General features: G+C 33.8%; 2 protein-coding genes across 12 annotated transcripts in view; one reads left to right on the forward strand and one right to left on the reverse strand.

Moving 5' to 3' along the window:
• The window catches only part of LOC143235013 (CD151 antigen-like), a 65,112-nt gene extending 51,448 nt beyond the window's left edge, over positions 1–13,664 (forward strand). For 7 of the 10 annotated variants that reach the window (XM_076472720.1, XM_076472719.1, XM_076472717.1 and 4 more), the window contains 6 exons: positions 2,523–2,714; positions 4,457–4,531; positions 6,739–6,834; positions 7,857–8,036; positions 10,650–10,733; positions 11,362–13,664. In XM_076472720.1, coding sequence (XP_076328835.1) covers positions 2,523–2,714; positions 4,457–4,531; positions 6,739–6,834; positions 7,857–8,036; positions 10,650–10,733; positions 11,362–11,412 — 678 coding nt within the window. In that variant the 3' untranslated portion in view covers positions 11,413–13,664. The remainder of the gene's footprint in view (positions 1–2,522; positions 2,715–4,456; positions 4,532–6,738; positions 6,835–7,856; positions 8,037–10,649; positions 10,734–11,361) is intronic. The other 3 variants (XM_076472726.1, XM_076472724.1, XM_076472725.1) reach the window with 1 other exon arrangement.
• LOC143235012 (uncharacterized) overlaps positions 10,186–24,979 on the reverse strand; it is a 68,240-nt gene continuing 53,446 nt past the window's right edge. For both annotated transcript variants that reach the window (XM_076472716.1, XM_076472715.1), the window contains exons 3-7: positions 22,400–22,576; positions 20,153–20,336; positions 18,284–18,442; positions 15,216–15,628; positions 10,186–10,437 (exon numbers count right to left, since the gene is read on the reverse strand). In XM_076472716.1, coding sequence (XP_076328831.1) covers positions 10,412–10,437; positions 15,216–15,628; positions 18,284–18,442; positions 20,153–20,336; positions 22,400–22,576 — 959 coding nt within the window. In that variant the 3' untranslated portion in view covers positions 10,186–10,411. The remainder of the gene's footprint in view (positions 10,438–15,215; positions 15,629–18,283; positions 18,443–20,152; positions 20,337–22,399; positions 22,577–24,979) is intronic.

The following is a 24,979-nucleotide window of genomic DNA, read 5'->3' on the forward strand; positions in this document are numbered from 1 at the left end:
TAATGTGATGGTCAATCTCATTATTTGTTGGTAAAAGAGTAGCCCAAGAGTTGGGGGTGGGTGGTGATGACTAGCTGCGTTTCATTTAATCTTACACTGATAAATTAGGGACGCCTAACGCAGATAACCCTTGTGTAGCTTTGCGTAAAATTCATAATAAACCAAATTCGTCCAACTACAGTACGTTTTCCATTACTTGTGTAACTAAATTTCCAATTACAATTGTTTTATAAACTATTTTTGCAACTAATCTTTCCATTGCAGGGGTTTATGAATTATTTGTGCAACTAAGTTCCCATATAAGGCTTATAAATTACTTGTGCAAATGTAAAGTTTAATAATTGTTGATGATACACGTGCTATAAACAAAACGCATAAGAACATAAAACACTACATAAAAATATAATTAACGAAGCGTTATTAAAACATAGATTAATTTTACAAATTTTAACGTATCCGCCATCTGTGGCGATACATTTCTAAGCCAATTTTATAACTCTCCAAAACATTCTCTAGTTACTGCTAATAATATAATGAAAATCATTTGTGATTCTTGTTCTTTGTCCATTCAAAGTATTGGACTTTGAAGAACGAACAGTAGTTTCTACATGGCTCATAAAAAAGTCCAAATAGAACAGGTCTGGGAACCGCAGTGACCAAACAGTTGGTCTACATCTGCCAGTTTACGTCTTTGAGAAGGCATCATTCAAAAGCTCGCGCACGTCTAAATCAAAATGCAAGAGGCACATCCTTGTTAGAAGAATGTTTTATCCGAAAGATTCAATCGACGTAGCTCAGGGATAAATAAATTTTGTAACAGAACAAGAAATTGTTCAAATGCTTACTTGACGACTGTTACAGCCTTCTCACTGAATCGTGGCCTTCCGGATCGTGGTTTGTCCTTCGTTGACTCCGTTTACTTAAAATTTTTAATCCAACCGTTAATTGAGTTACGGTGTGTCGAAGCGTTATTGTAATGGGTATTAACTGCTGTTACAGATTAATCATATCACGTAGTTAACGATTTCTTCTGTCGTCGCCATATTCGTTAGTTTGAGATTTAACAAGAAATATTGTGCTGTATCGTTTACAGTTTGTTTTTATCGTGTGTACATCAAACGTTATTAGGGTTTACATTTGGACAAGGACTTTATGAACACCTTGTATTTTATGGAAGGTTTAAGGGAGAAAAAAGATCTCATGTAGTGAATAGTTTAAAATTTGCTTTGGTTTTGGAGATTGATAGTTTAAAACTACCTACTCCTGTAATATATTCTATGCATTGCTGCATTTTTTTTTCCTTTTGCAAATTGACCAAACTGTTGAACTACTTGTTATGATAAATTAGCTTGTTTCCTTACAAGTTTGGATTAACTTAAAGGCTGGTGGGGCTTGCATCCCAGGGGTTTGAAATATCTCAGTGTTTCCATCGGTCTTAAACAATTTTAAAGATATGTAAACTTCAGAAAGTAGTTTTGTCTCAATTGAATATAATGCTTAAGAAATTAATAAAATCGATAAGTGTCGTTCGTGATTCGATGCTGATCTCATCTAATGTTTCCATTTGCATAACAACTCGGTATATCTCCAAACACCAAATTATTTATGATATTAGAATGGGAGAGGCCCGGCATGGCCAGATGGATTAAGGTGTGCAACTCGTAATCTGAGGGTCGCGGATTTGCATTCCCATCGCACCAAACATGCTCGCCCTTTCAGCCTTGGGTGCGTTATAATGTCACGGTCAATCCCACTATTTGTTAGTAAAAGAGTAGTCCAAGAGTTAGGGACGGCTAGCGTAGATAGCCCTCGAGTAGCTTTGCGCGAAATTCAAAAAACAAACAAACTAGAATGGGAGATTGGCGCATTTATGAGACCTTTCTTAATGAAAGCTTCTTATAAAACATATAATACTGGATAAGACTTAGCAATTACGTAAATGGAAGGTGCTTATAGTTATAGGTATTAATTAGCAATTCTGTGATCGTTTCACTATATCTCATTTGTTGTTACTTCAACCACTGAATAACCGAGATCAAAGTTCTAAATGTGATATTTATTGTCGTAGTTACGTTAAGAATCCAAAGCATCTTAAGATCAATAGCTAATTTAAACGCTTAAGAAAACCTAATGTTGCAAATTTAAGTTATTAAAGTCGAATATATATTAAAATAGACACTATTTATCGTCAGAATCGTGTTTCATTAAGAAAAGGTCAAATTTGCATCATCCTTAACCAGTAACGTAAGAACTTCACACAATAATTTGATATAAGCATAGAAAGACCACATTAACAAATAAGTGTGAAATTTTCTCATGCCTATCTATACAAATATAGACTGAATATTCTGGAGGAAGCCCTTTCCTTAGCTATATTTAATTTTAGGTTTAATACGTACCTTACTATTAAATCTAACCAGCTGGTTAATAGATTACAATGAGATTCATCAACGCTGATCGATTGATTTATGTGTTTAGCCAATTTCAACTACTTATTCTAGTGTTTCTACTTCACTTTCTAGATTGGCGGAATTGTGGTTTTTTCTATAGGAGTGTGGACGTTGGCAGACAAAGCATTCATGGAGAGCCTGCTAGGCAGCAACCTGTATGTTAGTTCTGCTGCCATTCTAATTGCCACTGGTGTAATAGTTATTATCATTGCTTTCCTAGGATGCATGGGAGCTTTTAAAGAAATCAAATGTATGCTTTTAACGGTAAGCTTGTCTGTTTTCTTTTCATAAGGATGAATCTGTATACATTTAATTGCTAAACAATTATTTGAACGCGCTCTGAAAAGAAAAAAAATTTAAAAGCTCTGTTATGGTGTTATTGTTGAATGAAAGTTAACGTGTAAGTGCTTAGCACATTTTAATTAAGTCCGAGGTTCAAAGTCCACCCTTTTGTTACATCGACAGAAGAAGTTTATCGACGACTGGGTGAGCTAAACATTCTAGTTTACAAGTTGTAATACTCGTTAGAACATTCGAGCATTAATAAGTTCATTAATATTTTCACGTATTTCAACAATTTTATTATAGTTTAGCGAAATGGATGATTATGAGACATTCAATTGAGCGTGCTATGTTGTTTTATAAGCTCGAGTCTTTAATATAATATTTAAACAGATAACATAATCATGTGGCTGTCGGTATATATATATAAATTCGTCTGTTCTGTATACCCACTTACTGTACTTCTACAAAAAGATATTCCTTTATTTAGTGTTTTGAAATTTTTCTGGGTCAGGGTATGATTATTTGTTGCTTGTTTCTTCTCAGAATTTAAGAAGAATGTTTTCACTGTTTCGTGATTGTAATTTTTCATTCCGAACTAAAGCAATTTCATATTTCAAGCCCATTAGCTTATGATGGTCAAAATCCATCATCTTGCAAGATATTTATGGTAGTCATTCAACGTTAACAATGAAACTGACACCATACTTTTATTCCCCATTTTGTAAAAGGGAGAAAATCCTACGATTCTTAACAGGGTACATATATTGGTGATAACTGTCGTCTTTACAGATGTATTTCATGATAACTGTTCTCTTGGTAGATGTATTTCACGTTAACTGTCTCTTTCGGTGATGTATTGCATGATAACTGTTCTCTTGGTAGATGTATTTCACGTTAACTGTCTCTTTCGGTGATGTATTTCATGATAACTGTTCTCTTGGTAGATGTATTTCACGTTAACTGTCTCTTTCGGTGATGTATTTCATGATAACTGTTCTCTTGGTAGATGTATTTCACGTTAACTGTCTCTTTCGGTGATGTATTTCATGATAACTGTTCTCTTGGTAGATGTATTTCACGTTAACTGTCTCTTTCGGTGATGTATTGCATGATAACGTCATCACGACAGAAAAAAACGACCATAACAGAGAGCGCCAATTTGTTACGACATGGTTTGTCTTTTTCTTTTTTTTTTTAACCATGGAACTCGTGTTGTCAGCTTGTTGTAAGGTCTTTCCCAAAATTTAGTACGTTATTGTTACTCAGGTATGCCAAGTTTCATGTATTCACCTATAATCGTGGTTAAGGTTTGAATACATGAATATGCCATCACTTAATTATGTGTTTATTTAGTTTTGAATATTTAATATTGAGGGTTTCTAATTCAAATAAGAAAAAGATAAAAAACAACTTATAACAAGTCGATGTTTAAATGTACATGTGTTTTTCATTTAAGTAATTTTGAAATAGTACAAGCAGCTTTGTAAATCAAAAAATAATTTGATATCCGCGAAACGTGTATATCATATTACATCACGAACAATTATATAAACTTGACAGAAAAATAAGACTTTTTTTTATTAATAAATGTATTACACAGGTCTAAAACCTCACGATGAAGTAATCCCTGTTCAACTTCAAGTCATAGCGTATAAATTTAGAATATTTTGCTGTTTTTGTATGTTTATGCTGCCTTAAATGATACCAATATCTTATTTCAGTTCTTCATCATCCTTTTTATGATATTTATTACAATGCTTGTGGGTGGAATTCTGGGATACGTCTTCAGAAATGAGGTAAGACAATCCTTAAAACGTTTATGTATTTATTTTAATAAATACTCTTTGTGGCTTCACTGCGAATGTATTTTTCTACAACTGACAGCAACTGTTGCCAATTTTAATTGGTAAGACCTTCAATAGATGAAATGTATCCTCCTACAACCTATTCAGTCATTCAGCTACTGTAGCAAGCAACGATAATGGAACATTAAAACATAATTTTTGACATTAATAAAATATTACAAGGAGTGAAATTATTGGTAATTATAATACTGGGAGTCAAATTAGCAAAAGTGAGTTATTTTAGGCCATCGAATGTGATTTTATTACAATTAAGATATCGAGTATAACATTTCTTGCGGTTAAAACATCCATTTGATTTTTTTTTTACTATTAAAGTGTTCAAAACTGAAATATTATGTTATTCTTTCGTTTTTACTTGCTACCATGGGTGTTCGCAGGAGGGACATTCTCTCTCCTGAAATCTCAGAAGCAAATTTACTTGAATAATTTATTTCAATAACATATTAGAAAATTAAATGTACATAAAAAAACCATAATAAACCAGAGCATCGCATTTAAACATAAGGCAAATGGCTTGCCTCCACCTGGAATTAATTATGTGGACGTTTATGCCAGAGGCGTCGGAACTAGAAGTTCTGTAGCACCACCACTTTTACATGTTTGTCTTATATAGCAACTGTAAATTATATACTCTTCAAAACAAGAAACGCAAAAGGGATATTTTTGTTATTTTAAAGAGAAATATATGTAATAACGTTAAAAGCTCAGAGTATGTGATGTAACACACATTAAGGCACTGATTGTCAGACCAAAATGGCAATAAAAGTTGTGCACTTTGAAAACGGAGGAAAACATCGGATTTTTCGCCAAAACGCATGCGTGTTCAATAAATTTGTTTGAGAGATCTGCATGTTCTGCAAGTGCAACATCTGCAAAATCCCTATAAAAGTGACGGGTTCTCGGTTTCCATAGCTCAGTGTTAAGCCGCCGACACGCGATACAGTTACGCCAAGACTGATTGAAGCACAACGCAGCAACGCCATTGGCCGCAGGCGAATCTCGATCAGATGTTGCCAGAGCTGTGAATGTCCACCCAAGCACCATCACAAGGCTATGGAATCATCACCAACAACATGGATCCTCTCATGACCGTCCACGATCTGGCAGACCTCGTGTGACCACGCCCGCACAAGATCGCAACATCCGGTTACGTCACCTTCGGGATAGGACCACCACTGCGACGTCTACTGCCTCAACCATACCAGGGCTGCGTAGGATTTCCGATCAGACCGTACGCAACCGTCTACGAGATTCTTAGGCCCCATGTGCAACCCATCATGGTGAACGTCAACGACGTTTTTCAAAAAAAATGACTACGCCTGTTCTTACACAGCCCGACTCGCCACAGTCTTCTTGAGACACCACAACATCAACGTTTTTCCCTGGCCCTCTAGATCACCAGATTTAAATTCCATCGAACATCTTTGGGACGAGTTGGACCGACGTCTGCGACGGCGACAACCTCAACCGTAGACTCTATCTCAGTTTGCAGCAGCTTTGCAGACTGAGTGGACAGCCATTCCACTTCCATCTCATCGCTTCCATGGGCAGGAGATGCCAAGCAGTTATTGATGCACACGGAGGCATACTCGTTATTGACGCTGAGGGACGTTAATTTTCAACTAGTGAGCGTGGACTTCGCCTTTGCAGACTTTGGATGTTCAGCAGTGAATGTGCAAAGTTTCACACATGTCATACAGAACTACCCGGAATAAACTTGTTAACAATTTGTCTCATATTTTGCCTTTTGCGTTTCTTTTTTTGAAGAGTATATTATCTGCATGTATAGCCAAGATATACCGCTAATGGTACATCTGGATATATAATATATCGAAGCATGGCCAGGTGGGTTAAGGCATTCGACTCTTAATCTGAGGATCGCGGGTTCGAATCCCCATCACAACAAACATGTTCGCCCTTTCAGCCGTGAGGCGTTATAATGTGACGATCATTTCCACTATTCATTGGTAAAAGAGTAGTCCAAGGATTGGCGGTGGGTGATGATGACTAGCTGCCTTACCTCTAGTCTTACACTGTTAAATTAAGAACGCCTAGGGCAAATAGCCCTCGTGTAGCTTTGCGCGAAATTCAAAAACAAACAATCATTTCATTTACTGAATGATTATTTGTCTCCGTAGATGGATGAACACATGCACAGTGATATGTTGAAGACTGTCAAACAATACATGAACGATACACCAGTAACAGAAGCTTGGGACGCGGTACAGGAAAAGGTAAGTTAACATCTTTTCTAGAGGGAAAGAGATTACTTCGGTTTCCGAAAGCGCCGTTACCATCACGAACTGTTAGAAAGAAATTATATTTGATAATTATACAGATCAAATTAAACACACTGTAACAACAATATGAACGACACTTTATTGTGCTAGACTTTTAAGGTTTTGGCATAGCCATTCCTAATTTAGAACTGCTGACCAAATAAAGGACAACCAGTCAGAGGCACTCGCCGCATATCAGGTTGCTTTGAACCAATTCGGAGGATTACCTCTCATAGTTATCACATTTCTTCAACTAAAGACAGTATCTTGTAGCCCATATCTCGGACTTTCTTATTCGCAGCCCAACCAATTAATTACTGGGTCACGTATGGACCGACAGATTGGTATTATAGCTTTTCGAGCTTAATTACTACGTAATAACTGTAATATTTCACAGGTTTATGTCTAACGATAAGTTTAATAAAGTATTTGGAAGCACATAAATAATATAATGGATTATAATGATAATAAGTTTTTTAAGCTCAAATTCGTTGTTGTAAAATACTTTCTGTACGTATTGTAATAGGTAATGAAAATAATAAGACAGTAGTCACCGAGAACTACAATAAATTTAATTACGTAATAAATCCCTGATGATGTTGAAATTAAGACGTGTTATATTTTATGCAATAAAATCTTGATAAATGACAAGAACAAAATCTGAGAGACCAGTCCACATAATTTAATATTTTGCGAGCTCTAATCTAAGAACGAAAAATCCAGAACTAGATGATTTGCTGAGACTGTTGTCCTCTTCAGTATTTACGTATTTTTAAATCGGATAATAATTAATATTGAACTATAAATGAGAAATTAAAGATATGGATAAAACTCTCTTGAGTTTAAGTCTAGAGGAATAGAGCAGTGAAGTTATCCTGTGTCGATATCTTTGTTATTGTGATTAGATTAGGCATTACAGATGTGTGTTAACAAAATAACTAGCGAGTTTCTTATTAACTACGAGTGTTATTTCTAAGTTTGAGTGCTGCGGAATGTTATCTGGTGAAGATACTTCACACCAACCGTACAAGATTTGGATGGACATGAACCACAACTTCAAGATGACAGGTCCTCAAGTCCCATCTAGCTGTTGTAAGTCAAAAGCGCTGATTTCTCAATGTCAGAGGAACCCATCGAAAGATACTACGTGGATAAAAGTAAGGCCATTGTTAGGTTTGGCTAAGAGACTCTTAATGATATTCTCTGGATTTTCACTCATTAAACTGTTAAAAAAATTTACGAACACGATAATACTTACATGTTAAATAACTACAACCTTGTTATGGTGTTTTATTGGTACACTGATGTCCAGTGAAATGTTATGCAAAGAATAGACTGAGCATGTATAGCAAAGAAATACAAATAAAATTCCGAGGGTCGCGGGTTCGCGCCCGCGTCGCGCTGAACATGCTCGCCCTCCCAGCCGTGGGGGTGTATAATGTGACGGTCAATCCCACTATTCGTTGGTAAAAGAGTAGCCCAAGAGTTGGCGGTGGGTGGTGATGACTAGCTGCCTTCCCTCTAGTCTTACACTGCTAAATTAGGGACGGCTAGCACAGATAGCCCTCGAGTAGTTTTGTGCGAAATTCTAAAACAAACAAACAGACAAATAAAAATTAGTCTTAGTCTACAACGGACGTTTACGGTCCCTCTCCTCCGCAATGATTAACTGGAGTGAAGAAGATTTGACAAAATCAGGAATAAGGACCGAGGTCCTGGTGTAGTGTCCCGTAATCCTTAGATTACATACTTTCGTCTATGAACCAAGCCAATTTGTACAGGTTTAATTACTTGTATTAACAGGCGATCATCCCTATCTGGTTTTTAGTGTTTAAGTGCACAGACTTGCCGCTGTGCCACTGGAGGTCTTTGATTCTACACTACAACCAATTTTATTATTTTAAATACGTTTCCTGCCGAAGTGTGACAAACGTATTGTAATTGAAATAATAATAATACTCTGTAAAAATATTGTAGCTAAGGAAGACAAAGTATATTGTTGATTCGAGGAAATGTGATCCATATTGGCTTGGTGAAGAACTATCAGAGGTGTGACTAACGTGAACTTATTACTACATTAAATATTTTTGTACAAACATTTTCTCTTAGTCTGCCTAGTATTTTTTCATAATGTTTTGATAAAGTAACAGTTTAAAAACGAACAAAACTACAAACGGACAAATACACATTAGTCAAAAATAGTAAACAGTGAAATTAACATTGTCTTGACAGTAATTTATTGCATTATTGAAAAATTCGAATCCGTTGTGTAAGAGGGAAAAATGTAACTGGAGACATCCTTGATTGATAGTGTAGTTACTTATTCAATTATAACCTTTACGTGCCCAAACATCGATGACGGCCGTCTACAATAGTTGTCATTCAGTCAACCTGACAGAATAACTTGCGTTTCAACCACTATTACAACCACCCTGAAGAAGTAATATATTATAATACAGAGTGAAACACCTCGTGGGCAGCGAGGAAATATATATATATATATATATACTGTAGTTTCGCTCAAACGTTTTTTGTTATAATAAAATGAAATATTTACTAAATTAGTTCACATGTAAATAATATAAATTTACTCCTCAACAGGTTTTTAGTGAAACTTGTAAACAGATTTAAAAACTGTTAACACTATCGCTACGAGTCATAAATTTAGGTTAAATATCAAAATGTGGAATTAGTTATATTTGATTAAATTTTTAAATAACTTGTATTATGTTGCTTTTATGACTTTACCTGAAAGAAAGAAATTCAGAGAAATAACTTATGAAAGAAAATTCTACATTAATGGCGACACAACACCTTTTAACTTTATATTAAGATATTTACACTCAAGGAGTAGGAAGAAAGAGTGAAAATTAAAGTTTTGTTTCGTTCTGTAACATCTTTTAATTTTATTCATTAATTGTATTATAACAAATTACCCACAATGAACGATTTAACTGTTCAAATTATTTAATAAAAATGATAAAATAGTCTGCAAATTACTTTAGATGTTTATAAAACTTAAGGGTAATTGAACTGTCACTTTGTTTATGAATTTTTTTAATGTTACACAGTACTTAGATCTATTTCGAGTTTAATTAATTTGAGATGTTTACAAAACTTAAGGGTAATTAAATTTTCATTTTGCTTATGAAAACTCTTTTTTTAAATATTACACAATACATAGATCTATTTGAAATATTTATAGATATGTAAGAAGTAACTTTTTACGTTTCAGTTTAAAAATGTTCATACATTTTCTTAGCTTTTCCAACAACAATAGCAGACAATTATTGAAAACAGAGATAATTTGGGGTATTAGAAACTTTATTTTATAGAAACATATGTATTTGTTAACCTCAAAACAAGTTTATACATCACTGAAGGTTAGACTGTATATGAAGGAATGCTCTCACGAGTTTTGAGCGAAAACTGTGTTCATATTTTGTCTTCTACTTCGCGCCCCCCTCTAGTGCAGCAGTAAGTCTATGGATTTACAACGCTAAAATCAGGAGTTCGATTCCCCTCGGTGGGCTCAGCAGATAACCCAATGAGACTTTGCTGTAAGAAAAAAAAAAGACTTTATTCCGCGCCGTGTCTAACATCCAACAACTAACATCCCTTTGTTTACTGAATACTACTTCAATGATGCTAAATATGCAGTTCTATTTTCAGTCTTTTATGGAACAAACAGTTATGTTGCATGGTTCAGTTTTAATGTTTTGTTTTTAGTTTATACCCTTAACAGCATTACCTGTATGTCTCTTTTGTAGGGATGCTATGAAGAATTAAAGGAATTTGTGAAGAGGCATGCTATTATTGTTGGTGGCATAGGTATAGGAATTTCCTGTGTTTTGGTAAGCAATTCCTGATTTCAGTAAAATATCAGGAAAGTCACTTTCAACTTAAGTTGTACTTTTATAAAATTATTAGATGCTTCTTGTTTATGTAAATTAATTTTTACTTTTTTGTTTTATTTATAGAAAATACTTAATTTCTAATTCCTCTAGGCTTTTGTTGCTGGTTTTTTCTTAAGATTAGAACTTCTTAGCAATAACTTTTTACTAGAAAATTTAATATAGTTACATTATATTCCAACTTCCCTATTTTCAATCTTAAAATTGACAAATAACTTTAAAAGAAAATTTACAAAAATCTTTGGCAAAATAACTCTATGGTATTCGGTGGAATATAGACAAAAAATTTGAAAGTTTTCATTATCTTTAGAACATATTAATCGTTAAACTATCTTTACTTTTATGTGTTCATTTTCTGGAAATTTTTTGTAATTAATGTCAATGCTAAAGAAAATGAGTGTTTTTAATTTCTAACAAAAGATAATGTATTCTGAGAGCAATTTTTCTTCCTTGACCTAGATGGTTAGAACATTAAAAGAAATTATCTGTCATTTCGCATGAAACAAATTTATGAAAACAACGGTTTTGAATTTTGTTTTGTTTACATATTAAACTTTTTCTTTTTCAGATTTTGGGAATGGTTTTTTCCTGTGCTCTCTTTCTGTTGATAGGAAGCTAAACGTTTTGGTATTGCAGTCTAACTACTGCAATGCCATCTTGGTATTTAGCGACAAATCTTTTATTTTATTATAAGTTTTTGGATTCAAAGAAAATCTGTGTTAGTAAGCCAGAGATTTGATAAAAGTGCCTACATTTAAACTTGAAAAACACCACTTCAAATGGTAACTGGTATTCGAATAACGAAAATCTTGAGGCTTGTTTTTTATGTTGTTATGTTTTAAACTACTTTATCTGAAAAAAAGTACCAGCACGACATTAGGAATTGTTCCTTCTAGTAAGAAAACAAATATTTTTTATCAAAGACTCGCCACTGGTTAGTCCAGTAATTTACTGTTTTTATTTTGAAAAATGACATTTTTATTTCTCGAGAATATTCAGAAACAAGTGGAATTTTACTCATTGTAAATCAACCATATCAGATCACGACCAACAAGCGTACGCATGCCAATGATTATGATAAAATGGACATTTCCTTCTTTGGTTTTTGAGCTTCTTCCCTTTACCAGTTTGTTAGATTTCATTCACAGCTTAAACAGCTACAGCAGCATAACAAATGTTAGTCTACACAAGCCGTCATTGAGAGGACCAGAAAAGGTGAAAGTAAGAGGATGCTAGATGAAGATGTGAAATATTGTTAATGACCAGAAAAGATGAAAGTAGGAGGAAGCTAGGCGAGAATGGTAAATATTGTCAATCAATCTGAAGTACTCAAATGCAGTCTCTACACGACGAGTAGGTGGATTATGTGGAGAACATTTTCTAACAACGAACAGATATTGACTTATTAATACTATCATTACTTAGCCACTCTTGTTTCATATTGGAAACAAAATCTCTATAGTTTCTGAACATTCCTCATATATAATGAACTACTTATTGTAGTATTACTTGAACTTTGAATGTAAGCAGGTTGAGTAGCACTTCTGAATTAAATCTAAACCATTTATGAAAAATCTATTTAAATCTTGACAAAGGTAGGTCTGTTTTCTAAGAGTATGAAGTAAGTGACTTTTGATAGCAGAATTAAAAAGCATGATCCCTACTCGATACTTTAAGACAACTACATATGAAAATAATCATTGCTACTAAGCTAAAATCAAGATCCTCCCTGAAAAGATATCTTGTTATTCTAACGATTTTAACCTGTATACCAAGCTCCCAAGTAATATATATAGATTTCATGTTTGTAATGAAAATATTGCAGAATAAATGTGAGTCCAAATAGATGAAAACTAGGCTTATTTATGTAACCACGCAGAAAACACGTATATATATATATATTGTTTGACAAAAATACATAAGTTGGAACTTACTATTTATATCTATGGCATCATTTACAATAATGATAACAATAGTAAGGTATCTCAAGTCATCTTATTATTATCTGAGAATAAATGTTGTTATCCTGGTAGTTTTACGTACAAAAGAAGTAGGATTATACAACGAAAGCCTAACTCTATAGTTTGGTTGATTTTAAATGTGAAACAAAGTACTACACTGCTCATATCATAGAGTGTGATTAAAATACTTGCTGTTAAAATAGTATCATTCATTAGATATATGTGAAAAACGATGAAATCCTTCTTGGGTATATTATTTCATGGCGTGGGATTACATTCTTGCCATCGTATATTTACAAATAAATATTAACCCTTAAACAGCAGAAATATTATAGGTAGCAGCGTCAATTGATATGGTCGCCGTTTAAATAACGTAGCTTATTACACTATCTAAAATCGTACGTTTAAAATAATTAAAATGCAGTGAACCTTATTTGATTTGTTAACATTAAAAAATTCACCATTTTACCATGCGATTTGTTTGGTAAAAAAAGAACTCGAAATTCAGACTGTTCCATTTCATATTTTAATGTTTAAAACAACTGACAAAAATCATTATATTCTTATTGTTTTACTTCATGGTCGTCTTATCAATTTTTGATAATTTAGTAAAGTGTTTTTCACTGGGTTTTTTTTTAAATCGCACTTGATAGACTTTTAAATGTCGTAATGGTTTGTTGACAAAGTTTGTCTCTATCAACATCTTGAGATGCTATAAAATAGTTCCCATGAAGATTATTAAATGTCTAGTTAGTTTGTGCACTTTTGGTATCCTAGCCTCTAAGTACTTAAGGCTACGTAGGCATGCGCACCGCATGTAGAACTTTGTATTCTGCATGCTATGATGTAAATTCTGTATCATGTAGTCTAGATGTATTTATTAATTTAATAAATGGTTGTACACAAAGTACTACGTCGTGTAATGTATGGTGTTTTAGTACAAGTTTTATCGGTACATAATTACCACGAAAAGTGACACAACCGGTTTTCTCAAAGCTGTCTGGCTTGTAATAAAGAAAAAAGAATACATATAACTACTTCTGAAACACTACAAAGAACTTAATATTCTTGAATGAACAAATATCAAAAGAAAATATACTCACATATTCACACAGTAAAACCCGTTAAATACAGAGGGAAAACTAATTATTTTTAAACTTTTCCTCTTTAACTCCTTTATTGAGTTTCCAGTATGAAACTAGCATAAAAACATATGAAGTACATTTTGGTTGTAAGCTGCGAGCAACGACGTTTTTAGCTTTTGTGCTGGAGTTCTCTAAACTGTTTCAACCACAAGGTACAAGTCCCTTCTTTAATGTTGTCAAAACTAATTATAATTAGCGCTCAAATTATAATTATACACTCAACGAAAAGAAATTTATATAATTTATATAAATTAAAATCTCGAATCTGGCAAAGTTGTCTAAACGATTTGCTTGTTGAATTTTCACGCAAAGAGACTTAAGTTCTATCTGCGCTAGCCTTCCCTAATGCGATAGACTAGCGAGAAGGCAACTAGTAAGCAACACCCACCGCCAACTCTTGTGCTACTCTTTACCAACGAATAGTAGAACTGACCGTATGTTATATTAGATTATAAGACTAAAAAGGCACACATGTTCGTCAACGGGTTCCTATCCCACTACCCGCATATTAAGAGCCAACTGCCACAGCCACCAGGCCTGTCTAAAATGAATTTATTTGTCAGCTTTAATGACGAATAACTCAAGTTAAAATGATTAAACCACCTTTCTTAAAACTACAGTTTAACCTTTACCAAGATCTTTTTGATACAATACAGTCTGTATAAAATAACTGTTGCTCAGCAGTAAGTCCGATGATTTATAATGCTGAAATTAAAGGTTAGATCCTTTCGGTTCGCATATCGCAGGTAACTCATTGTATAAGCTTGTACTTAAAAACCAAACTTACTAATAACTGTACACCAAATAGCTGTTTTTGTTTATTTGTGTTTTTAAGTTCGCGCAAAACTACACAAGGGCTATTTGCGCTAGCTTTCCCTAATTTAGCAATATAAGACTAGAGGAAAAGCAGCTAGTCATCACCACCCACCACCAACTCTTGTGCAACTCTTTTACCAACGAATAATATGATTGTTCTCACATTGTAACGCTCCTACAGCTAAAAAGGCGAGGGGGATTCGAATCCGTGACCGTTAGATTGAGCGCCCTAACCACCTGGCCATGCCCGGTCACACCCCATAATGACTGTTTCCCTGTAGTTCCTTTTGCGTGGAATGCCTTTTTCAAATACTAAATTATAGCTTAGGAAAAACACGTATAAGATACTTAAAACATTTTATTAGATAACAAAAATTAGCACCTACGACTATTGCTTATCTTAATAAAAGCATTTTATATGTTTATCTACAAAAGAGTGCATGAAATAAATATTATATTTACAATCAATTAAAAACATCACGTTCTAAAACGAAGCTTACAGTTTTTAATGTAAGAAAACACCTCTCGGAGACGTTCATGAAAATGTCGATAAAATTCTTTGTTTAGATATACACTTGGCAACCTCACAAACAGCGGCTCGAATTTCTTGATAAACTCTAACAATATACTGTAGGGAAGCTGTTGGCGATAAAGCCAAAACAAGTGATTGGTTGTTGATTTACGAAAAATACACATTGTACTTAACATATCTTTATGAAACGAAATAAAACGAGACTCCTCGTTAATTCCGTTAGCGCCGCCATATAACAAAGAATAACTATCCAATAATCCACTTTCATTGTCGATTAACCAGATGGCGCTAGTTTTCCGAGACTTCACGAGATTGTGTATGGTTTCTCGTAAGATTGAAGGTTTCCTTTCTCGATCGGCTGCATCTTGCATGCTTGCTACCCTGTAAAATAACAGAATTAATCTCTGTATTTTTTATCGATATATTATATTTTAAATATGTAAGTTACATTACTGATCCTTTCTCTACAATAGTTCTCACATGTTTGACTTACTAATAATTAAGTCGTTCATAACAAATTAAATCATTAAACAAATCATTAAAACACAACTGTAGTGGCGAAAATTTAAATTTTGAGATTTATTAACGTGTACATTATAAAATTTGAGATTACACCACAATGTCAAGTTGTTGTTTAGATAAAATGCAGTTTGAAATTTTCAGCAAAATTAAATAAAATCACTTTACAAAGACGATAAAATGTAATACTTATATAACGATACCCAGGCGATGTTTCTAACTGAATTCACTACAAAACCCATAAAAAGCTGGGAAAATAAACTGAATCTATTTTAAGACAAAGTTTAGGGCTCTGATAGCGTGCTGAACTACGTATTAGAAGGTCTAAGGTTCGATTAGCACTTGTTCGACAATTTTAGTATTCTACTGGTTGGTGCTGCTAACTGACTACCTTCCTTTTGGTCAGTAGTTCAACATTAGGAAAGCTGTATATGATCTATCATCTGAACGTTTAACTTATGTGCATTTCAAAACTTTCAGTACCATAAGTTTTGTGTTTTATTTTCTTGCAAATTTCTACTTCACTAATAAAAATATTTAGACAAAAAATAAGAAATTTTGGGACTTGAAGAAAAATCCAAATGTCTATATCTAATCGTATCTCTAGCAGAGTATATAAAGGTACGAGTTAAAGAACTAAGTTCTATTAAATGTCAACTTGTTGATTTAAATAAGTAAGATGTAAAAGTAAAATTTAAATACATTACTTGGCAGTTTTTCTTAACGATAAAGCTTTGTTTTCTCTCTCGAATATCCCAAAGTATACTATTGACTTTTGAAGAAGATTTTGAAATTTGTGTTTATCACTTGAAATTTCAACTAAATTTGGTTTAGAAGATAAGCGATTGAGAACTTTCAATATGTATATTTAAGACACGTTTTATTACAAACTTTTCCATGTGAAATCTGCCAAATCAACCCAAGTCTCCAATAATATTAAAGAACGCACCCAAAAATTCACCCGGGGCTTCTTCATAAACGAAAAGAGAAGCACTCTAAAATTACTCCTTTTTCTGGAAATTTCTGAAAAAATGAAACATTTTAACAGTACTTGCTATTACTTGTATCTAAATTTTGGTGCTTCAAAAGAAACTATTTATTTAAAAGAAGATATATCATACACCCATGAAAACGGAATTTATGCCCTGGTGTTATCGCCTGAGAACCATAGCATCATAAGCTGAGAGACGATCAAATAAAATGTGAAAATGTTAAAGAAATTTGTATGTCCAGCTTAACGGTATCTTACGCACACAGTTGGCTAAACAATCATTTGAATTTTGAACTGCGGGCCAGAGAGAAGACAATCGGTTGATAACTTAAAGCAGATACTCTATATAGAATAGCGAGATTGACTGACACTCTTATAACGTACCCACAGCTCGGAACAGTTGAAAGGTAAAATCAAATCATGTGCGTGAGTAAGCAGGGGTGTGCGTAGGGTGCGATTGCAACATATATAAACATTTTTAAACAGTGTAAAAACACCCTCGCCTATCTTCAAAACGTATCAGTTTCAATGAAAGTTACACAACTTTTCGAAAGGACATGAAGTACCCAGTAAAGCCATTTCTTTTCTACTCCACAAGTAGAACGCATTATTTATAATCCTCGTTTTCATCTTGAAGATAATCATGCTGAAAACACAGAAATCACTCCAGCAATTTAAATAAGTGTACTCGAGTGTTTTGCTTATAGCAAAGCCACTTCAGGCTATCTTCTGGGTCTATTGAGGGGAATTTACCTCGTAAATCCGAAAACTTCCCACTGTCCAACATAGGAACATTTCAACAAGTTCCATACAAGAAGCAAAATCAAGAAACCTTAATGATTTTTAATATATATGGCTTAAAATAAGGTCCTCATCCTTAAATCATTTAACATTTTCTTAATGCTAATATATTCTCGTTTTGAAAGATGAGTCAAATTAAAAACGATGACTAGGTTAGAATAAGAATAATATGATCGTATTACATTTTTCATATTTAGTTTTCGACTGTACAAACAATCTTACAGAAACAAAAAATCAGTTTTTTTTTGGTAAAAAGAATTTGGGTTTAACTTATTTATTGAATTTTGCGTAGAGTTACCCAAGGGCTATCAGCGTTAGCCGTCCCTAATTAAGAAATGATAAAATAGAAGGAAGACAGCTAGTCAACACCACTCACCACCAGCTCGTGGGTTAGTCTAAGCGAATAGTGGGATTTACCGTACCATTGTAAAGCCCCATCAACTGAAAGGATGAGCATGCTCAGTGACAGGATTCAAACCCTTGATCCGCAAACTGCGAGTCTAGGACCATACTAAAGAAAATTTAGTTATGTATATGCAAAAATGTTATATTAGAAGACTTGTTTTTTGTATCTAGGCATATAACTATAGGTATCGAACTTCGATTTTTATCATACTAGATAAAATTCAGTTTTACAGAAGATTAAGTCAGGTTAATATTCTGATGCATAGTCTTCATGATGTTGAATGTAACAACAATGCTCACTAACATTACTTTTGCTTTACCTGTCGTAATTTCCTGTAACATAATCAAAGATGATAAGGTCGCTCCACTGAGCTAGTTCTACGAGTTGTGTCTTTCGTAGTTTCCTAAGTTCTGGAGACTTCCAGGATATCACTTCCCGATTTTCTAAAGCACGAATAAGAATTTCCGGCATTCTCTCCCTACAATGTACATGAATATGTTTGTTTTAATCGAAGAATGAATGAAACTGATCTTCCTGGAGCTTTAATTAGTTTAATAAAGTTAAATGAGAAAATACTATGTTTTCTGCACTTTTCGTGCTATACTTATCTAACTAAGTTAAATTATATACGAAAGTTTAAATTAATGGAATTTACATATAATAAAAAATATTTCTTATGGCGACTACTAAAACAGTAAGAAATGTTAAGATACACCAGTAACCAACTATGTTTATGAATGAGAATGGAACGTTACGTGTCGCTTTAGTTGTGTCGGTATGTTTATAAGTAAAACCTAAACAAAGCACATACGATGTTTCGTATGTAAAAAATTGTGATACGAAATTTCTTAGCCGTTTGAATTTTAAATACAAATATATAAGACGTTTAACGTAAAAAACACTCGCCTTTTGATTTAAGGCAGTGATTTTCAAAATCTTTCTCTTCAAGGTCTGACCAAATCTGTTCAGGAAAAATTAATGATTTATCTCTCTTTAGTTATTTAAGTTTACTTTGGGTATATCTTTGCATCGATAGTTGAGCACCACTGATTCAAGATACAAAACTAAAACATAATTGTACTTGATTGGAAGTTCAAACTTTTCCAAACTTTTTTGTGTTTATGATAATTCTACGTGCTTATGATGGATCTTTTGCTAAAAATCAAAACTACATCCGAAAATAAATGTTCTTTCGTTGGAATACAAATTATGTATGAACTTACTTCGAACGTATGTTAGTCGAAGCAAGCTGTTCTTTTTTATTGTGTTGTTTTTAATTCAAATCTACAATGCTATCTGCACTACTCCCATGCCAGAGAACTGCTGGGTGAAAACAACACATATCACATTAACTACCTCAAAATTGTCTTATTTAACTGTTTTAGTATTTGTAGAAATATTCCTATTAGAATCCATCTAAATCCCGGCAAAATTTCAAACTTTAATTATAATCAAAAGTAAAAATTGTAATTATACAGTTCCTGAATTACCTACATCACTATTGTTATAATAATGTTGTTTATATTATTGTGAACGTTGCACCTATTTTTAATGTCATCTACATCATGGAAGCTTTCTTACACAAGAAAAAGCAAGAACAAAAACGCTGAACGTTTAAAGCACTCAGAACCAAACAGTTTATCTTGACTAATTGATATTTGTAATTAAAACATACTCAATTAATTGATATATTTCCTAGTTTATGAAATCAAAAACATATAGTTTGATAATATAACACGCTTGACCTGAAATATTTCTTTTGTGAAGAGTAGTTGTTGTTTTGAATTAAGCACAAAGCTACACAATAGGCTATCTGTGCTGTCCCCACCACGGGTATCGAAACCCGGTTTTTAGCGTTGTAAGTCCGCAGACATACCGCTGAGCCACTGGAGGGCTTGTGAAGAGTAAAGCGAAAAGATTACAAAATCTAAATCTTATTGTATGTTCACTTATTTTCTGAAAAGCACCCCAGTGGCACAGCAGTATGTCCAAGGATTCACACCCCTAGAAATCGGGTTTGAAAACGCGTTGTTGGCATAACACAGATAGTCAACTGTGTAGCTTTGTGCTTAATTCTAAACAAAATTTTTCTCAAAAACCAAAATAATCATTAGATCGAATTAACTGTAACAAAAAAGTATGCAAAACAAACAATAAAACGGTTTTCTCTTTTCAAATCCAATCTTACCGTTCTAAATAATCAATCCACTGGATGAGAGCGATAGTTGAGTTTAATGTCCATCCTGATCGTAAAAGGATCTTGGAAACATTCAAGTTTTTCCACTGTTGCCCGACATCTGGGGCTGAAAGTGTCACCGCCGGAACGTTATGTATGCCGAGAAGCCGAGATAAATAGAAGGACAAAAGCTCCCCTGAAAGATATATATTTTTTAATTTTTATATTATGTGAAATGTATTATTCAGGGTAAAATTCTGTTTAAAAATAAAAAAGAAAGATTAATGAAGTAACTTAATTAATTCAAAACATTTTTTTCAAATGTCAAATGAGCTTTAACATCCTGTCATGCACATAAAAAACGTAATAATCGAATATTCGTTTTAATACGTCGTATTTGTGGTAAAACTATCTGCCGTCGTCACTAATTTTGAAGGCATCCAGTCAGCAGAAATCCACGTTAATGGATTGACTCTAACGCTTATAACACACCCATACATTATTAGCATACGGAGAGCACTTTATGGTATCTCACAAATTCGATCCCGGCTGGTCAGCTTTGAAATTCAGAGCTCTAATACAGGGTAGACTCGTGTATTTTGTGTCAAAGAAGATTTGGAGTTTTATTACATATATATAATAAACAAATATCCTCCTTCCAAGTTATCATATAATTATTCGGCTTTCAGTTGATTATTTAATTAATATCCATTGTCATACTTATCTTTCCTTTCTAAGTTGTTTGTAGCGTTAATGGTATCTTGGTTGAATTACTGTTTCTGAAAGCTAATTTTCCTAACATCTTGATATTTTGGGGCCATTTTCATACTAAACGAACGACAAGTTTAGTGATAAGCAATGTTTTATTGTCTTTTGTTTTTCAGGTAATAGGGGGTAATTTGGAAGCTCGAAACAGTTGTCATTCTCATTCTTCCTCATCTTTATTTTAAAGAAAAGGGATATTGATGAACGTATGAACATTAGACAACAAAAGTGGGTGATTACATTGCGTGTAGTTACGTTCAGGAGTTAAACAACGAAATCAAACCAAGGTAGTTATGACCAATTAATGGTAATACCATGAGCATTTATAAATTTACAGCATGCGAAGAACATTGAGACTTAAAGCAAAACTCTCAAACTTTCAAAGTTGTTAAAGTAAAATACATTGAAAACCATTAAAATATAAAAGTTGTTAAAGTAAAATAGATTAAAACTCCTTGAAATCTAAAAGTTGTTAAAATAAAATAGATTGAAAGCCCTTGAAATCTGAAAGTTGTTAAAGTAAAATACATTGAAAAGCCTTAAAATATGAAAGTTGTTAAAGTAAAACAGATTGAAGACCTTTAAAATCTGATAGTTGTTATAATAAAATAAATTAAAAACCCTTAAAATCTGATAGTTTTTATAATAGAATAAATTAAAAACCCTTAAAATGTGAAAGATGTTGAAGTAAAATACACTGTGAAAAAAATGTGAAAGATGTTGGAATAGAATAGATTGGAGAAAAATAAGAAAAAGAACATGCATTTTTACAAAAACAACGAAATTTAAAGCGAACCTTGGGAACAGCGTTTATGCAGGCTTTTAAGTTATTCTTAGATCACGAAAGGCCCGGTATGGCCAAGTGTGTTAAGGCGTTCGACTTGTAATCCGAAAGTCACGGGTTCAAATCCCGGTCGCACCAAACATGCTCGTCCTTTCGGCCGTGGGGGCGTTATAATGTCATGGTCAATCCCACTATTCGTTGGTAAAAGAGTAGCCCAAGAGTTGGCGGTGGGTGGTGACGACTAGCTGCCTTCCCTACACTGCTAAACTAGGGGCGGCTAGCGCAGATAGCCCTCGAGTAGCTTTGCGCGAAATTCAAAACAAAAGAAGAGATCACAAAAACGCACATAAATTCTTTATGGCTTAACAATGTTAAACCAAATAAAAAATTGAACAAAGCTAGAAACCAACCATGAAATCGTGAAAAAAAAATTCAATAAATGCGTGCAGTTTTCGGCCGTACTAACTTTATACATTTGACTGATAGCATTTTACAGTTACCTCAGAAACTTTTACATAAAAAAAGTGTCACCATCGAACCAAGTCTGATAACAATTTGTTAGAAAAGCACAAACATAAGAATGAAAGGAAACTTTACAATGCTGAGAAATATATTACTGATTGCTTTTACAGTTTTAAGAGCTCAGCTTGCTTCTCATTAAGTTTAGTTTATCATCCTGTGAGTAAACGTTAGATACTTTGACACATTACCTTGAACCAAATATTCATGAGGTGCTCTGTACCGAGCGCAGACACGGGATCCATCTTGGAAAGTGACATACTGGTTTTTCGGTCTCCCGCAACGATTCCATGTCGGGGGCTCTACTTTCACAACCTCTAAGTTTCGTATTCGGTGAATAAAAGTCCACACTTCATTGTCTGTAACACCTGAATAACATCCGATAAGTAATTAAACTTATGCTTAACAATTTTCAATAGTTTATGAGCAGAAAAACTGAGATTTTAGCCTTTTATTACGCGAGTGTCATTTCAGTATGGCATATATATACATATATACATAGTTTCTAAAAATTACATAAACATTTTGATTTTGCTTACTGAAGCGAAAATCTGCATGATCAATTATTTGCATTGTGTTTATTACAGAGATTAATTTACGAAATTTAGCGTTATAAGCCCTTAAGCTTTTTTTCTGAGCCCATTAGGAGAGAGTACATGTGGATTGTTAGCCACCTAAAAATCATCCTAACTAATCACTTCTTAAGTTATTGCTATGTTATTCCATCATATCATACAACTGTGTAAAATATCATTTCGTGAAACTTAAATTTTCTTGCTTATAAACAACAATAGCAGTTAATTTCGTGAATACAGATCCTTCAAATTTAGTATAGTTTTTAATATCAAATAAATACTCTTCTTACACGATTTACCACAATTTTAAATTACAACATAGTAGAATGTATGAAATATCTGTTTAAAGGATTCAGGATCGTTTGTCTTGTATATACATTAGAAAACATTGTATCAAATAACTCCACAAATGAATGGTAAGATACTAAATAATTTTAGCCTAGAGGGTATACGACCTTTAATTTTTGCTTCCATACACACACTATGATATGTATTTGAGCCAAAAAAAAAGTCTATCATTGCTATTTAAAAATTTGTCCTCCAGTGGCACAGCATTATGTTCGCGGACTCACATTGCAAAAAACCAGGTTTTGATACCCATTGTTGGCGTAGCACATACAGCCTATTGTGTATCTTTGTGCTTAATTCCAAACCAGACAACAAATTTATTATAAATTTATCAACTAAAAAAAGCAGGTAAACCTTTTCTGGCTGAGAATCTAACACATTTATTTGTTGAATTTCGCGCAAACTACTCAAGGACTCTATGAGCTAGTCTTCCCTAACATAGAAGAGAAAGTCTCTAATCTGAGGAAGGCAACTAATCAATACCATCCACCGCCAACTCTTGGGTGCTATAATCGAATATTTGGGTTGATTGTCACGTCATAATAAACCCCACAGCTGAATTGGGCGAACATTTTCTATGATAAAGTTCGAACCTGCAGATTACGAGTTGAGGGCTCTAACCGCTAAACCATGCGAAGCAACTAATCCTTTATTATCGGTTCTTACCTGTTTTTAAGTGGACGACTATGCATTGGGCACTTTACGCTCTATCGACTACGGGTAACTGAACCCCAGATTTTAGCGTTGCAAGTGTGTAGACCTACTTTTAACTAACCAGAGAGAGTAGTTGGTTATTAGCAGTTAGACATTTTGAACTAGGAATGTACTTCATTAATAGAATGTAACCTATTTTTGATAGGCATCTCTTTTGTTATCAGTATTAATTTTTAATACGTTTACCACGACAAATATTAATTAAGTAGTTTTCTTTTGTGTATATTAAAGTTTATCTATTTCCACGAATTCATGAATATAGATTAGAAATTCAGAAAAATATTGCATGACTTGTGTGAATAGCTATTTTTTTTATCCATGCAAGAGAACAACGAATAAAAGGAACGTATGAAAAATGTATCGCGAAATCTATTGTTTGTTTGTTTGTTTTTGAATTTCGCGCAAAGCTACACGAGAGCTATCTGCGCTAGCTGTCCCTAATTTAGCAGTGTAAGACTAGGGGGAAAGCAGCCAGTCATCATCACCCACCGCTAACTCTTGGGCCAGTCTTTTACCAATGAATCATGGGATTGACCGTAACATTATAACGCCCCCACGGCTGAAAGGGCGAGCATATTTGGTGCGACGGGGATTCGAACCCGCGATTTTCAGATTACGAGTCGAAATCTACTGTTCCAACTTCTTCATTCAAACTAAAACTATTTCAAAAATAAAGACATTATTACTAACCCATAGGAGTAATAATTGAAATCAGAAGTATTTATTATAATTCTTTTTAAAGCACGATGTACTGTAAGAATTACTAAAACACAACCTATTATAATACAATAATGAATAAAAGTATTTAATATAACTTACAGTTAACATCATCATGACAAATGTTATTTATTATTGTGTCGATCTTTTATTTTGTAATTGTTACTCTTAATTTGTTGGCCCGGCATGGCCAAGCGCGTTAAGGCGTGCGACTCGTAATTCGCGGGTTCGCATCCCCGTCGCGCCAAACATTCTCGCCCTTTCAGCCGTGGGGGCGTTATAATGTGACGGTCAATCACACTTTTCGTTGGTAAAAGAGTAGCCCAAGAGTTGGCGGTGGGTGGTGATGACTAGCTGCCTTCCCTCTAGTCTCACACTGCAAAATTAGGGACGGCTAGCACAGATAGCCCTCGAGTA

Source organism: Tachypleus tridentatus, chromosome 12, assembly GCF_004210375.1.
Source record: "Tachypleus tridentatus isolate NWPU-2018 chromosome 12, ASM421037v1, whole genome shotgun sequence".
In the NCBI taxonomy this organism is placed as follows: Eukaryota; Metazoa; Arthropoda; class Merostomata; order Xiphosura; family Limulidae; genus Tachypleus; species Tachypleus tridentatus.